Source organism: Puma concolor, chromosome E1 (genome assembly GCF_028749965.1).
Source record: "Puma concolor isolate L17-30 chromosome E1, mPumCon1.1.hap2, whole genome shotgun sequence".
Taxonomy (NCBI): domain Eukaryota; kingdom Metazoa; phylum Chordata; class Mammalia; order Carnivora; family Felidae; genus Puma; species Puma concolor.
The window spans coordinates 63311509-63328128 of NC_141680.1; the positions used below are offsets into that span (position 1 = coordinate 63311509).

At 56.3% G+C, this 16620-nt stretch overlaps 1 protein-coding gene across 1 annotated transcript; it reads left to right on the forward strand.

The window, feature by feature from the left end:
• The first annotated feature begins 1532 nt into the window (after positions 1 to 1532).
• Positions 1533 to 15889, forward strand: NARF (nuclear prelamin A recognition factor). The gene is made up of 10 exons (XM_086685488.1): positions 1533 to 1592; positions 1784 to 1927; positions 4810 to 4942; positions 6934 to 7068; positions 9383 to 9501; positions 10729 to 10858; positions 11826 to 11889; positions 12603 to 12740; positions 13029 to 13186; positions 14420 to 15889. The coding sequence occupies exons 1-10, from the start codon at positions 1533 to 1535 to the stop codon at positions 14659 to 14661; spliced, it is 1323 nt and encodes a 440-aa protein (XP_086541614.1). The 3' UTR covers positions 14662 to 15889.
• The last annotated feature ends 731 nt before the right edge of the window (positions 15890 to 16620 follow it).

Genomic DNA, 16620 nt, shown 5'->3' on the forward strand with positions numbered 1-16620 from the left:
CGAGAGCCAGCCTTCCGAGAATACACCGAGCCAGGGCAAGCTGCATGAGGAACAGAGAAAAGCGTCCTCCTTAATCGTTTATTAGAAGGAGTGTTATAGTATTAGAATATCCAATTTTATGTAATGAAAAGGTTCATTCTGTAAAATGGGAGTTTAGGTAGGTAACTTATAAAATAATTCAAATCTGATCCTGTAAGGTTATTTTTCTAATGGTTTCTTCTCTAAGTCCGTTCTTGAGTGTTTGCATCCTCCTCAGCTAGAAGTGACGGTTTATGTTTACCGGGTAGGGGGAGGTCGCTCTTCCCTGGAAAGTCCTGGTACCGACCTCACTAGTGGAGAGCTGGCAACGTGGGGCGAAGAGCAGCCGGGTTCTCTGTAGTCTCGACGTCTGGCCCGACAGGAACTGGTCTCGTCCCTCCTGTACTGGCACCCCTCTGTGGTCCGGCGGCCCGTAGGGTTTGGCAAGCAGTAGGTGAGAATGGCCCCCAGGGCACAAAGGTGGAAGAGGCGGGGAGTGCCCGGTGCCTCCCACACCCACCCGCTGGCCTCGTCATCTCAGACAGACATCTAAACCCTGGAGCCCCAGTTTCCTTATCAGTGAGCTGGAGAGTCGAGTTACTTCCCTCCCAGGGCCGTGGTGACACAGAGATAAGGTGTGCACACGGCCTCAGTGGACGCCCTGCCAGCACGGTGGGTGGTACCCCCTGTGTGAGCAGGTCAGGGGTGGGGTGCGCTTTCCAGGCACAAGGGAGGTGTGGACAGAGTGCTCTGGGGGAGGGGCAGTGGAAGCCATGGAGGGCGTCTGGGGGAGGGGACAGGTCGTATGCGTGTTTGGGGGCAGGTGGTTTAAGGTGGCTAGAGCAGGGGAGGATGAAGGAAACGCTATGGGAGACAGGGTGGCGGGGCCTGGGCAGGCCCGCCAGAGTGGCAAAAGCAGGAAAGGACGCAGCGCAGGCAGTAGAGTGCAGTTCTGGTTCCACAGACGCTGAGCTTTCTATGGGATGGCCGTCTGGAGCTCAGGAGCGTGAGAGCCCCGCTGGAGGTGAAGGCTGGGGGGGTGTTGGGGGTGGGGAAGCTGGCACTGCCCTGGAAGGTAAGGCTGATGGCAGAGCAGGGGTGCTGGGCAGTCTTCCGCACAGGCACACGTTTAGGAGACAAGAGGCAGGGGAAGGACCGGACCTGGCCCAGGAGAGCCTGCAGAAAGGACTGGGTGGTGCACCGGGCAGGGAGGAAGTCCTGCCGGGCACAGTGCAGAGCGTGCTCACAGGCACCCCTGCAGGCACGGAGAGGCCGTATTCTCGGTGGAGCACAGCAGCGTCTACCAGGCACCGGCCGGGTGCTCCAGACCCTGGGAGTGGCAGGTCTGGCCCCACCTGGGAGCACGTTGGAAGTGCAAACTCTTGGGCCCCATCCAGACCTGAGGCCAGGCCACGGGTTTCCGTGGGGAGCTCACCCGGCCAGGCAGGAGTCCTCGGGCTACACAGAAGGGGTACAGGGAGGAGAAGGTCCGGGCCGGCTCCCAAGACACAGGAATGGAGATTTTTTCCCACCACACGACACTGCCGTCCTGCTCCTACTCTCGATTGTCATCTGTGAGACTCCCTGGTGTCATTGTGGCCTGTTCTGTGCCCCTCCAGCCCCTCGAGCTGCAGGCCTGGCTCTGTGCTGTTCAAGGGGGTCCGTGTCCTGTGCTGGTCTCATGTTGCCACCCTCCCTAGAGAAGCACACGTTAGAGTTTTTACTGAAATATCAGACCAAAACCTACCTCATCTTTCTTTTGTAGAAGGGAGAATTCCATAAGTTGGCTGATGCCAAGATATTTCTGAGTGACTGCCTGGCGTGTGACAGCTGTGTCACTGCAGAGGAAGGGCTCCAGGTCTCCCAGCAGAACGCCAAGGACTTCTTTCGAGTTCTGAACCTTAATAAGGTAGGGCTTCCGGGGCACCTGCTGGTGTTGCGGCCCAGGGGGCCGGTGCAGGTGAGTCGTGAAAGCCTCCGCTGGGGTCAGGGCATAGGTCTTGGCCCTGGCCCTGTGTCCCTTGCCTGACTCTGCCCTCTCCAGAGTCCTGGCCACCAGCCAGAACGATCACCACCCAGGGCTACACTCCCCCAGTGACGTGGAATGAGGCAAGGTCCCCGGTCTATTCACAGAGGTAGGGTTCTGGTCTAATGGGCTCATCAGGCTGGGCCAGTGCTGTGGTCCCTCAGCTGCCCTGTAGACCTGTGTCACTCAGCTGTGAACAGTGTCTTTCCTGACAGGAAGACAGGTGAAAGGAATGGCCAGGGAGGCAGGGGAGCTGGAAGGCACACCTGGGTCTGCCCCTCGCAATGCGCGGTGTGCCCGAGCGGGGCAGAGGCCGGGAGGAACATGGGTTTGACGTGGCCCAGGACGGAGCCAAGCGATGTTCTCTGTGTTTGCCACCCCTGTGGCGTGTTCTTGGGTACGTCCTTCAGCATTTTGGGGGCACAGTTTCAGATAGAAATAACATGTTGGGTTGTCAGCATGGTGTCTGTCCGTCCCCTTCCTGGCGTTCGGGCTCCCTGGGAGGTCTGTGGGCAAGCAGCGGGATGGACTTTGAGCCAGGAGACCTCACCCTGTCGGCTCCGGTCACTGTGCTCGCCTGTCCCTGCCTGCTCACCCTTGTCCTTGTCCGAGCAAGATGGCTTCAGCTGTCTTATTACACTGAGCAGACTCGGCTCACTTACGACGCATCTTGGTCCCCCCCACACATTGGCACATTCCACGGAACAACTGCGGGCTTTTCTTCTTTAGTGGCAGTACTTTGTGCCAGAATCTCCCTTTATGCTCCTGCAAGTGGTAGGTGAGAACGCCCACGTCCCGCTATGCTGACCACACCTGCTCTCAAACTCCTTGTTTTTCCAGTGTGATCGCTAGAAGATCCCGTTTGCATTTTCTTGATCGTCGGTGAGGCTGAACATCTTTAACATGCTCATTGACCATATTGTATGCCGCCTGTTCACAGCTCTGTGAGTTCGAGACTGCACTCGGCTGCCAGGCGTTGAACAGCTTGGAGGGCCGTTCCCTCGTGTAGACAAGTCCAGACTCAGCCATTCCCAGCCCCTCCCCACCCCGAACCCCCTCGCAGCACCCTGGGCCCGGCTCACAGGGCACAGGTGTTTTCTCCCGGGTGGAGCGTCTCCCGTAGTGTGTGTGGGCACTCCCGTCACACTTGAGTCACTGGATTTCTGGAGCTGTGCAGGGCGCTCTCTCCTCACTAGCTTTTAATTTGCGTTGTCATAAGAAGGCTTTTGTACTGCTAGACGCACGTACGGTTTATTGGATTCTATTTTAACAGGCCCCAGCTGCTGGTAGACCCCATCCTTCTCTTTGTTCTGTGTTCTTCTCTCTCGGCTGACCTTGTACTATTGGGTATTAACTGTGGGACTTTGACGCGAGTTGCATTGAGTCGATAGGTTAATGAGGGGGAAGTTTATATTTTACTGAATAATCTTTTCGTCCATGATCGTGGTTTGTGCCTCTGGTTAGGCTGTGTGACCCCCCAAGTGTTCATGTTGCCTCTTTGTCTGTTCTCTGCAACTGTGATGTGTTCTTGGTGTGGCTGGGTCTCTGTGGTTGTTTCGTTACACATACCGCCTCTTATCTGTTAAATTCTGTAATACTGATTTTTGTTGGGGTGGAAAGCTTTTGGTTTTCATGTATCATTTGTATGTAGCTATTTTGTAAGCTTGATATTCTCCTAGTTTCCTAGGTTACTTCCAGTTTTGTAGGTGTGTTGTCTGCCAGTGATAACTTTTTTTTTTTAAGTTTATTTTGAGAGAGGCAGACAGCATGAGCGGGGGAGGGGCAGAGAGAGAGAGAGAGAGAGAGAGAGAGAGAGAGAGAAACCCAAGCAGGCTCCACACTGTCAGCACAGAGCCTGAGGCAGGGCTCAAACTCAACAAACTGCCGTGTCCCTGACCACAACTCGAGTGGCTGGCTCACCAGCCCAGTTTCACAAAACAACCATTTCCTTGTTATTTATTCCAGTGAGTTGCATACCCATTTGCTGCAACTGAAATGCTGACGCCTATGGGTATCTACCAGAAATTCTGCAAACCTCTACTTAATGGTACATCTTTATGAGCATTTCCACCGAGGTCTGAATCGAGATGTTAGTACCATTTATCACCACTGTTATCGGAGGTTGAGTTTAAAGGACCTAGACAATACCATCAGAAAAAGAAATCAGAACTGTGTAGGTCAGAAGATGTGAAGGTTATCATTGGCAGGGGCGCCTGGGTGGCTCAGTCGGTTAAACATCTGACTCTTGATTTCAGCTCAGGTCATGAGCTTACAGTTTGTGGGACAGCACAGAGACTTCTTGGGTCTCTCTCTCTCTCTCTCTCACTCTCTCTCTCAAAAAAATAAACAAACATTAAAAAATCAAATTGACGAAATCTCTTAGGATGTACTTTTTTTTTTTTTTTTAATTAGAGAGAAAGCGTGAGCAGGGGAAAGGGGGCAGAGGGAGAGAGACTGTCAAGCAGGCTCCACGTTCAGCGCAGAGCCCCACAGGGGGCTTGATCTCACGACCATGAGCTCATGACCTGAGCCAAAATCAAGAGTCAGACGCCTAACTGACTGAGCCACCCAGGCATCTCAGGACGTCATACTCTTTAATCCTAACTTTTTCCATGTCCTTAATCATACTTGCTAGTGCTTGTATATTTAGGAGGCTTTCCACAGAACATCTATGACATTCTGTCTCTTCTGACCTTTTTATTATAACGTCTTACGTTACTTTCCGTACTCCCCCCATGAATGACACTCTACTCTGTTTCTTCCAGAAATGTGATACCTCACAGCACAAGGTGCTGGTGGTGTCGGTGTGTCCTCAGTCTCTGCCTTACTTTGCTGCCAAATTCCGCCTCAGTGTGACTGATGCATCCAGAAGACTCTGCGGCTTCCTCAAAAGTCTTGGTGAGGCTCCTTGATGTTGTTTGTGTGTTGAGGATGCCAGTTTGTAGCTGCCCTTTGTATCTCCAGAGTTCAGCTTGCAGGGGCGCAGCGTAGACGAGGACTTCCATGAGCACCTTGAGGAATGTAAGAGGAGACCCCGCGGGTGTCCCTTACCCCTTGCTGTGCAGACAGGTGTGGCCCGGCCTCCAGGACTGGCAAGGGATGGAAGGGAAGGGGTGGCCGGGGACACGCTGGAGGTTCCTGCACTTGCCGAGGAGTGTGGTCTCGTCCCGGCTCCCAGGGCCCACGGAAGGCGTTTCGTAGAGCCTCATTCCTGCAAGATGACTGGCATCTGAGTTCCCAGGATGTGCTCTGAAGAGCAGAGCAGCGAGGGAATGGGCTGTGTCCTGTGCACAAAACAGGAAGGTGGTCCCTTTCAGACATGGTTAGGAGCTCGGATGTGAATGAGCTAGAATGGCACTGTGCAAAATGGCGGTAAGAAGGCTCCTGTGTCACCCGCTGTCGTCGGACCAGAGCTGCCCAACCCCAGCCCCCCACGCCACCATGCACAGAGCATCTGCCGCCCCGTGTGCCCTCGTGCACACCACCGCCAGGTGGGCTCAGGAGAGGACAGCGGGGGCCGTTTGCCAACACGAGTTTGTTTTTCTGCAGTGGTTTTTAGAGACCAAGCACATGGGGGATTCCTAATAGAATAAGGTGACGCTCAGAATAAAGACGGCCGCCTCCTCGGAGCGCTGGGCGTGGAGTGGGTTCCCCGCCCACTGCCTGCTCCCAGTGGGGCCACAGCTGCGAGCGCGGATTTAGCTACCTCTTCACACGTGTGATCTGAGAACGCCTCGGGTCAGCTCGGCCTTACCGAAGGCCAGAGCTCTCTTCTCATGGGGAAAGCCCCTATTTTGGGAGGAAACTTTTTTTTTAAGTTTATTTATTTATTTTGACAAAGAGGTTTAGAGCTTGAGCGAGGGAGGCAGAGGAGGGAGGGGAGAGAGAGAATCCCAAGCCGGCTTCGTGTTGTTAGCACAGAGGCCGACACAGAACTCCATCTTATGGACCACAAGATCATGACCTGAGCCGACATCCAGAGTCGGATGCTTAACCGACAGCCACCCAGGCACCACTGCTTGTGAGGGAATTTTTAAAATTTATTTTGACAGAGAGAGAGACAGGGAGACACAGACTCTGAAGCAGGCTTCAGGCTCTGAACTCTTGGCACACAGCCCAATGCGGGGCTCAAACCCACAAACCTCAAGATCATGACCTGAGCCAAAGTCGGACGTTCAACTGATTAAGCCACCCAGGCTCCACTTGCGGGAGAATTTTTTGAAAGAAAATAATGGGCCTTATACGTTAATAAAATATATTTGTAGCGAAACTGATTTAAGGTAATACTTTAAATGATAAGATGATGCTTATCTTTATAATGTTTCTTTTTAGGAATAACTTTGCTTTTAAGATTTAGACTAGCTGCAGATATTAAAGTTATTTTAACTTTACTGTAATTATTAAAAATGTATCATCCTTACGAGCCAATATTAAGAAAATTTATTTTAAAAAGATAGCTGAAAAAAGATAGATGGTTACAAATCATAACAATTGCAGCCATCAAAAAGGCATGACCTGCCAACTTACTCGTTTATTTTCAAGACATCAAGGATCATCACAGACTGAAATGTAGCCACCGATTGGAAGAGAGTGGTGCTGGTATCTTGCAATATTCCATTACTTTTATGAGCTACCATGAAGTGTTTATGTAGGTGTAGAGAGAACAAGAAGAAGCCAGAGAGAAAATACTTGTATGTTATTGTGAAAAGTGATGCATGTTTATTGTTTCAAGGAAAAGTTAAAGCACAGTCCTGGGCTTCTGCGGTTTGTGAGGCGAGAGTGAGGGAGATCGTGCAGGGGTGCCATGGAGTCTGTCCTTTGAGTCTGATCTTCGACTCTCCAGACTCTTGCAGGTCAAGAGAAGCTAAATGCTCCCCTCGTTCTTACAGGGGTGCACTATGTCTTTGACACAACGATAGCCGCGGATTTCAGCGTGCTGGAGAGTCAGAAGGAATTTGTGCGTCGCTTCCGCCAGCACAGCGAGGAGGAGCCTGCGTTGCCCATGCTCACCTCCGCCTGTCCGGGTGAGCGTCCAGAGCCCGCTGCTGTGCCTCCGTTGGCCTGAGGCAGCGTTTCTCGTGGGTCTGCCTTGGGGGCAGGAGAGGAGGTGGGTGAGGTCAGAGGTCCCAGGCCCCCTGGGCTTTTGGGTCAGGAGGGAGTGAAGTGCCCGCGGGTCCCCTGCACATCCGCCCGAGCCCCCTCTCACTGAGCCACTGACTGACGCAGACCGGCCCCCACCCCCGATCTGGCCTGATACTTGCTGTGTTCAGGGTTTCAAGCTGTTCAAGTCTGTTTACATGTAGGTTTGGAGCTTCTGGAATGTTCTTCCTAGATAATGATGCACTTTCCTTCTGGAGTTCTTTCTACCTAAATGTGTCAGGACTATAAGTTGTTCAGCTCCATACCCTCTCTCAAATTCAGGGAGAGGAGGTGAGCTTTGGTTCAAACCTAGCCCTTTTCTACGATTGGCATTGTCATTTTTGCTTCCCTGTGACAAGGTGAGGAAACTGAAGCAATGTCAAGGTCAGGTGACATGACCTGGCAGATAGGATCGGGGCCGGGGCAGTCCTGTGCTGGCTCACAGGGCTCCCCGGTCCTGGGGTACCCTTGCCGCCCACAGCCTGACAGAACGCCTCCTGTTGGGTGTACCTTTGCCCGGCACCCAGCAGCGTATCTGCAGGCCACTTCTCCAAGCACCTCCCCTCGTCCCATCCCGTCCGTGGTCTGACGAGGAAAGTGCCAGCGTCCAGGTAGCGCGTTGTCACACCTGTGCTGCTGTGAAGCCGGCAGCAGCCTCTCTGTCTCCGGGAGAGGTGAAGGGAACCCTCAGGAAAAGCTAGCCTGTCTGGTTTCAGATGCAGGGAGCCGTGGGGCCTGGGACCCTGGTTCCTCCTCTCTGTCCCTGCTCAGCCCTCTTCACCCAAGGCCGGGTGTCCTCCGTGGGCCCTGGCCCTTACCTCCTGGTGTTCTGCCTGATGTTGTGGGGCGCCCAGGGCCAGCACACAGCAGCCTGCCCGCAGCCCAGAGGTGCCACCTGCCTGGGAGCCGTGTCTCGAGCTGCTGGCCTGGGCACTGAGACCGGGGGGCAGGGCCTTGGGGCCCCCAAGGTGCCACGGTGTTTGGCAGTTTCTCATCTTAATATTTGAGGCCGGGACGAGGAGAGCCCTCCTCCAGGGCCCCCTCTCCTGGGGCTTTTGGGGGCCGCGGCAGACACTTCCTGTCCTGGAGGTGACAGCTGTGGTTTGAGTTTGTTCGGACGGGATTGTTCTGTCAACTGGTGCCTGCCGCTTCTCCCTACCGGGGGCGGTCACAGGACAGTGGCTGGCTGTCCCCAGGGTCTGACGAGCAGCTTTACCGCCAGGCTTCTGTGCTCCCCCGTGTGCCGTGGTGCGCACGCCCAGCTGGGGGTCAGCAGGCCTCTCACCAGGCTTCTGGCCTTGTAGTTCACTGATCTCTCTGACTCCTGTCACCCCTGGAAACCATAGCAGGGGTGACCCCAGAGGGCACAGTGGCCGTCAGCCACTCAGGAAATGCTTGTACCGTGCTGGGCACGTAGTAGGTGGAGAGTAAGTGTGCTGTCTCTTACTGTCACTGGGGTGTGAAATCCTCCTGTGGTCCTCGCCCTAAGTGAGCAGTTGGCCGTTAACTTCTGATAGGTGAGTGGAGCCGGTGGCTTTGTGGCCGATGCAGCATCTGAGCATGGCCACTGGCTGCAAGGACGGTGTTGTGGCCGGCACGGTGGAGAGGGGCCCTGTCCCCCCGGGACGCTGCCGCGTGCCTGCTCCTCTAAGCTTGTGCTCCTCCTCTTTTGGGGGACCCCCTGTACCAGCTTTCTTTTTTTTTTTTTTTCTTTTAATTTTTGTTTTTCAACGTTTATTTTTGGGACAGAGAGAGGCAGAGCATGAACGGGGGAGGGGCAGAGAGAGAGGAAGACACAGAATCGGAAACAGGCTCCAGGCTCTGAGCCATCAGCCCAGAGCCCGACGCGGGGCTCAAACTCCCGGACCGCGAGATCGTGACCTGGCTGAAGTCGGACGCTTAACCGACTGTGCCACCCAGGCGCCCCTGTACCAGCTTTCACTTCCTTCCACTCCGTCCTCTCTGGCGAGCCGGCAGGGGCGTCTTCCCGTCCGGGGCAAATGCAGCTGGGGTCTGCGTGGCCCAAGCTGCTGAGGAAAAGCAGCTTGGCGGGGGATCCGCCACCAGCTCCTAGGGTCAGGAGAGGTGTCTGGCTTTACCCCAAGTGACAGGGTCTGGGAGCGCTGAATTCCTCGTGTGTGACAGAAAGCAGGAGGAAGTCACTGTGAGGAGCTGACAGGGGACCCGTTCTCTCCCCAGGCTGGGTCCGATATGCCGAGCGGGTGCTGGGCCACCCTGTCACCCCCCACCTCTGCACCGCTAAGTCTCCCCAACAGATCATGGGCTCTCTGGTGAAGGATTACTTCGCCAGACGGCAGGTAAGCCAGCCTCCTCCCAGAGGGCAACACGTGGGCCAGGAGATAGGGAATGTTCCACCACGCACGACCAGGGTGGCGTCAGACCCGGACCGAGTGCAAATGCTGCCATCCTGCTGAGGGAGTCCCTGGCCTGTCACCACAGCGAGCAGCTAGTGTCTGATCCCTTGGCTGCGTCTGCCTTCACGTGACGGGAAATCTCCCAGCCAGGCCTCTGAAGGCTGTTCCACATCCCTCGCCTGCCCCGGCTCCCCCACCGTGGACGGTGCCCCATCATCAGCTGGTCCCTGTGCTGTCCCTCCCCACGCAGACCCCCTGCCTGCCATCCAGGGCCGCCTTGGGAGCCTGGTGGAGGCCAGGCCTGGGTCCTTCCGGAGGTCCTTGACACTCTCATGCCATCCACGATGTGGCCCCTCCCGTGGCCTGCTCTCCAGCTGCCAGAGCCCCCACAGCCCTCCTCAGTCAGATTAGACATCTCTCCAGGGAACCATCAAGGTCTGGCCCTGCAGGAGCTGGAGGAATCCCCCAGACCCACAGCCAGTTTCAGGAAGCCACACAGTTCTGGCATCCTCGTTAATTTAGCAGTGGGAATGTTCCCTTTTCACCACAGCTTGTCAATCGTAAATGTGATGTCAGTGTGTATGTGTTCACTTTGGGGACAGAAAAATGAACTGTGGGACTGCCCCAGCCCCACTGCTTGGGGGAGTCCAGGAGTTTCCTGGTCCTGTGGGCCTGCTGAGGGCCGGCCGGCACCCTCCTCAGACTGCCCCGAGTAGGGTGTTTCCACCGAGGCCTCTCCACAAAGGTCACTCAGCAACTGTGCCAGCTCCTGGCGTGGCTACCAACTCCAGCTCAGCCGTAGGCACCAGAGGGGCAGCTCCGATAGGTGTCACTTGGGAAGTTTCCAGAAGGTCCAAAGGCAAACCAGCCAGGCGTCGAGCAACCATCCGTGTGGCTTACTCTTAACCATGTTTGGTCACTGTATGCAGAGGTTTCAGGGGAAACGGGTTCAGCTTTACAGCTCTTCCCTGGCATCTCCAGGCCATCGGCCTTATGGGTTCTGGGTGAATCCGCCCGGGTCTCCAGGGCACGGTCTCCCCGTACAGCTGGGAGGCAGGCACAGTTCGGAACTTGGTCTGAGGAAGCCCCCGGGGGGTGTTGTGGGTACTGGCACACAGCCGTCCTCCTCGCTTCCCACAGCCCCAACCTGGGTTTGCTCCTTCTCCCCAGAACCTGTCCCCAGACAAGATTTTCCATGTTATCGTGGCCCCTTGCTACGATAGGAAACTGGAGGCCCTTCGAGAAGACGTTCCCACAGCTTTGCACGGCTCCCGGGGTGCTGACTGCGTACTAACCTCAGGTGAGGGGGGTACAGAGCTGGGGACTGCTGGGGCCTCTGGCCCATCATCTTCTGAGGTCACGACAGGCCCCCCGAGGGCCAGACTGCAGGAAAGTGGAGAGAGGCAGCACTCACGCAGCGCGGAAAAGTCGTGTGTGAGCCCAGAGGCTCTGCGGACAAACCAAACCTTCACCTGGAGACAGAGCGGGGACCCACGGTGCTCCAGCGCCCTGGGCCTGCTCTAGCCTGTGTGCTGGGGTGGGGGTGGTTCCTCGGCGTCCTCCAGGACCATTCGGCAGAACATCGCAGTCTGCGGGCGGCTTGCGTCTGCTGAACCCACGTGGGTGTACTTTAGGCCAGTTCTCGGGGGCAGGGACTCCTGGGCGTGGGTACCCTGACATGAAACTCCAGCACGAGAACCCCCGGGTCCCCGGGGGAGGGAGACAGGACGGCCCCAGCAGCCAAGGAAGGGTAGATAGTGGGTTTTCCTGAGATGCAGAGTCCATTTTACTATCGTTCTCAGACATTGAGTCCACTCGTGCGCACGTGATGCCTCGGTGGCTGATGTAAACATTAGCTGTTTCCACAAAGCCTTCTGGGGGCCGCTGTGTGGAGGGAAGTAGGAGAACAGTTCTGGTTTTCAGCTCATCTCTTTGCACACAACCTGATACCATGTGAGGGCAGCCACTGCGCCTTGGTCATCTGTCCACAGGAGGCTGTGTGCAAAAAGTTTCTGCTTCAGAAACAGAAATGTGGAGAGATGGCAAAATCCCTCATTTCAAGCGCAGGAGAAGGAATTGGACTCTTCTTTCGCGTTTCATCAGTTTTTCATTTTATTGGGATTACATTGCACTAGAGCTGGGTTCCTGCCTCCGTGAGCATGACGGCGTCCGGGGTCGCTTTAGCAGGTTTCCAGTGGGGACATGATTTGGGAAACAGCTCCTGAGGACAGCTTCCTCGGTGCCTCATGCCCCTTCTTTGTCTGTAGGTGAAGTCGTTCAGATAATGGAGCAAAGCGACCTCGTGGTAAAAGACGCAGCCGTTGATACTCTGTAAGTGACTTTCAGGGAGGGGCACCTTGTGGGTGGAGCCTCCTGTATGAGGCCACGTGCAGCCAGGGGACAGGGTGTGGGGGCCCCTGACCTGGGTTTCCCCTTCCTCTGTTGCCGCTCAGCCCTTACCACAACCCGCTCTTCCTGGCTCTTCCATGGGATGTGGGCGGGGCCTGGTGTGAGATGCCACTTGGAGGAAGGGGGTTTCCATGGTGACATTGACATGCCAGCACCCTCCATTTCTGAACTTCGTGTGTTCCCGACATTGAGCATCTGGACCTGCCCGAGGCTGGGTCACCTCCTAGGAGGAGTGGCTCCCTTGGGCTCCACGCAGGGCGAGTGTGGGCTGTTTAGCCGGCGAGGCCCTTTCGTGGACGGTTGTCCTGAGGTTTACAGAGTTTAGCCAGCTGGCTGCAGTGCCCGTGGCCAGAGCCGGTGCCTGTCGCCTGTCCCCGCTGGGTACGTGCACACGCTTCCGAGTGGCCCAGAGATTCCCAGCTCTATCCCCAAGTGTCAGGGTTCCAGGGGAACGTGCCTGATGTGGGCGCACCAAGTGGGGCTCTGCCTGCTGCTTTGTCCGATCGTTAAAACTCAGGAACGTGAGTTTGTGGCCCCAGAGTATAAATATCTGCGAGGGGTTTCTCTCTTCACGGGGATCATAAGACTTTGGACATCTGACTTAATGTTGCTGTTGCTCTTTCCTCCCTGGGAAGGTTCGGAGGCCTGAAGGAGGAGGAGGTGAGGCGCCATGATGGAGCCAGCTCCGACGGGTACCTGGTGCACGTCTTCAGACACGCCGCCAAGCAGCTGTTTGACGAGGACGTGGGGGAGGTCACCTACCGCACCCTGAGGTCTGCCTGTGTGGTCAGCGCTGCTGTCCAGGGCAAACTGCCCAAAGCCAGCCAGGCCTCTGTGTGTGTGTGTGTGTGTGTGTGTGTGTGTGTGTGTGTGTGTGTGTGTGAGAGTTGGGGTGGGGGCTGTCCTAGGTATAGGGTTTAGAACAGCCAAGATCAAAAAGCCTTCTTTGTTTTCATTCGCAGACTTCGTTTTGCTAACGTTTCCAACTTAGATTTGAAAACAATTGTCGACCTACAGAGGAAGGACTCTGTAGACGAAAACCCATTTTGTTCACCTTACAGGAACAAAGACTTCCAGGAGGTCACCCTTGAAAAGAACGGGGAGGTTCTGTTACGCTTTGCTGCTGCGTACGGCTTTCGAAACATCCAGAATGTGGTTCTGAAATTGAAGAAGGGCAGGTTCCCGTACCACTTTGTGGAGGTGCTCGCCTGCGCCGGGGGTAAGGCACAGGCCACAGGCCTCGCCCAACTCTGACACTTCGTGGGTGCCGCCCTGGTGGTTGACACGGTGGTCCCTGTCCTCCTCTCACCACAGAGCAGAAAAGCCAGGTGTCCCCTTAGAAAAGCCCTGGGACATAGTCCCAGAGAAGAGCTGCACCTGGGGTGGCACCAGGTGAGGGCCTGCTGTCGGTTCCAGAGGCCCCACCTGTGGCTAGGCCCCACCCGAGGGACAGAGAAACAGAGGCCAACCAGAGGGGCCGGGGCGGCTTCCCACAGCAGAGGCCACGGACTTGCTGGTGCAGTGGGTGTGGGTGTCGGGGGAGAGGATCCTGTGGCCTCCGGGTGGCAGTGGGACCACTCGTGCCCCGAGTGGGGAGGGCCCACGAGATTGGAACCTGCCTGCGGAGAGGAGGCACGGCCGGGGCGCTAGTGAAAACCTGCCAGTGTCTGGGGAGGCCACGTGGGGGCGCGGGGGAGCAGACGGGTGCGGGTGCAGGTGAGGAGGCAGGGGGGCGGGGGCCAAAAGTCTGAGGAGAGGAGCAGACCCTGGGAGAGCGGGCAGGGTCCTCCGCCACCACTGAGCGTCTTCAGGATTTGGGGTCAAAAGTGCAGCTGCTGGGTGCTGCCAAGGGAAGGCGGAAGGGGACTCGACCAGGGTGGAAGTTTGCTCCAAGTTCTTTTCCGTGAATGTCATCCTATAAATAGTGACATCATCTAACACATTTGGAGGTAAGCAGCACGCCTACGTGAGAGGCACGCCCTTCATCCCAGCTGCGGTACTTGGGCGGGTAGGCTCCTGTGCGGGCTCCCGGGTTCCCGTTCCCTCCCCAGTGCCGCCCGGGGGGGGGGGGGGTGACCAGCACCCAGAGGCTTTACGAGACAGCAGTGGCGTGACTGCCCGTTAGCGGTTTTCGTGCTCTTCTGGTTCTGATGAGTTTCAGGAGAAACCAGAGGTCCGGATTTGTATGTACAGCCATCCAGTTCTAAAGGTTGGCAGGCTATTCGGTTTTAGGTAAAAACTGTTTCCTGGAGAGCATAAGTAGGTAAGACTAGGAAGCATCTGGGGCTGCGAGCCTGTAAGCTGCTGTCCTTGGGAGCTGGGGGCCGTGCGTCGAGTCCAGCTCCAGACTCTGGCCACGGGACGCCGCACGTGGTGTCGTTCCTCCTCTGCCCCGGATCCACTCCCTTCGACGCAGAGGAGAAAAAGCACAGGCTCCGTGCTTGTCTTCCAGGGTGTTTGAACGGCAGGGGCCAAGCCCAGGCGGAGGATGGGCGCGCAGACAAGGCGCTGCTGAGGCAGATGGAGGGCAAGTACGCGGACGTCCCCGTGCGGCCCCCCGAGACCAGCGCCCACGTGCAGGAGCTGTACCGGGAGTGGCTGGACGGGGCCGACTCCCCCAGGGTCCGGGAGGCCCTGCACACCGTGTACCAGGGCCCGGGGCTCCCTGCTGCCAGCCGAGACATCAAGTGGTGAAGGTGGGCAAGGCTGGGAAGCGGGCCCGCCACCGCCCAGGGAGGGAGACGCTGGAGGAGAACCGCTCCGCTTCTCAGTCATCACTGTGCTTTCCGGAGCTCTCTCCCCCTGTGTGTAGGCGGCTCCCTCACTCGGTTTGACGTGGTGCTATCTTTGTAACGTGTGTTCAACTGGCATATTTTAACAAGAGAGGAGGATTGCCCCAATTCAAGTACCCTTTTATCTTAAGACTGAAAAATATCCCAAAGAACAAAAATAGAGACAGACTACTATCTTTTAGGCTTAAAAAAAAAAAATCTAAAACGTGTCCTGCGAAGAGCCAAGACCCCAGAAGTTCAGATTCATGTGCCTCAGAGCGATGTGACGTGGAAAAGAGATGAGAGGCGGGCAGGCTGCGGGGGTGGTGGAGCCACGGTCCCCGGTCTGCCCGACTTGGCTCTTACTTCACCCACTTACGTTACTCCTGAAAACATTTTTGCCAGACCGTGAATAAATTGCATCCTTTCGGAATCGGGGGGCTCGTGTACAAAGCTGGATTTCCAGATTTTCTGGTAGCAGTGGGCCACGTTCCTCGCCGCTGCAGTTGTCCGAGAGCGGTAGCAACTGCCTCCTGGGATCAGACCTCTGACCAGGGGGCCCCAGACTTGCACTTTTACATTCTGCCTTTAAGGAGAACTCCCCTCGAGGTCGGGGAGGCCTGGCAAGGGGGACGGAAGGACGCAGGACAGACTGGCTGCCCCGCTCGGGCCAGGGTGTGTGATCGGGAGGCTTTCGCCTCAGTCCCTCCCCAGCGGGGTTAGCAGGGGACAGCCTCCCCCGACCTTTGCTGTTTGACTGTCATCCTGCGGCCCGCGCCGCTCCTGTGAGCGCCTTAAAGAAGGGATAGAACGTGGTTTCCCCGCAATACAAACAAGGGCTAGCAAGCAGCCAGAAACCTCCAGAACCGTGGCGCTCCACATCTGGGCTCGTCCTCCAAAAGAAAGACATCTGTGAGTGGCCTGGGTTTGGTTTTTCAAAGCACTTGGATTTGGTAAACACGAGTGATGTTGATCCTCTTGAGTCCTCCGTGCCGTCACGCCCTGGTGGGCTCCATTTCCTTCATCGTGTTCCGTATCCTGTCCGGCTTGATAGCCGGCTAGGGCGTGAAATCGTACATTTTTCCTTTCCATCTGGTCACGACCGGTGTCATCCTCCACGGAGCTGACTGCGGAATAAACAGTTGAATGTGCTGAGTGTGGAGAGTGTGTCGAGAAGATGCCCCTTCCCGCTGGGCCACGTGCCCCCTCGCCTCACCGTGGCCCAGAGTAGGAGCGCTGTCCTTGCTCTCAGGGGGCGTAGAAAGCCACGAGTCAGGTGTGGGGGCTGCGCCTCTCGCTTCAAAAGTGGTCTCTTCCAGGGGCACCTGGGTGGCTCAGTCGGTTAAGCATCTGACTTCAGCTCAGGTCATGATCTCACGGTTCATGAGATCGAGCCCCACGTTGGGCTCTGTGCTGACAGCTCGGAGCCTGGAGCCTGCTTCGGATTCTGTGTCTCCCTCTTTTCTGCCCCTCCCCACTCACACTCTGTCTCTCTCTCTCTCTCAAAAATAGGTAAACATTAAAAACTTTTTTTTTTTTCGAAAGCAGTCTCTTCCAGCTGCAGCAAAGCCCCCTGGTGGCCAGGGCCCAGGATGACAGACCAGGTGTGATCACACGAGGTGTGGGGTCTCATCTGCAGCACATCTTGGGGTTATGGCCACCTTTGTCCTAACTCCAGCCCTACGTGCAGAGAAGAGGGGGAGGCCCCACAGTCAAGCTGGGCTGGTGCACAGAGTGTCTGGTGGGCAGTGGTGGGGCCCACCATGAGGAGGAGGGCAGAGTAAGTCCAGATTCACGTTGCACCCAGGACCCGCTCTACAGAATGCTGTCACTGGAGCCGTGGTGCTGCTAGCACCTCCTGTGGACCATGACCGTGTCCGGC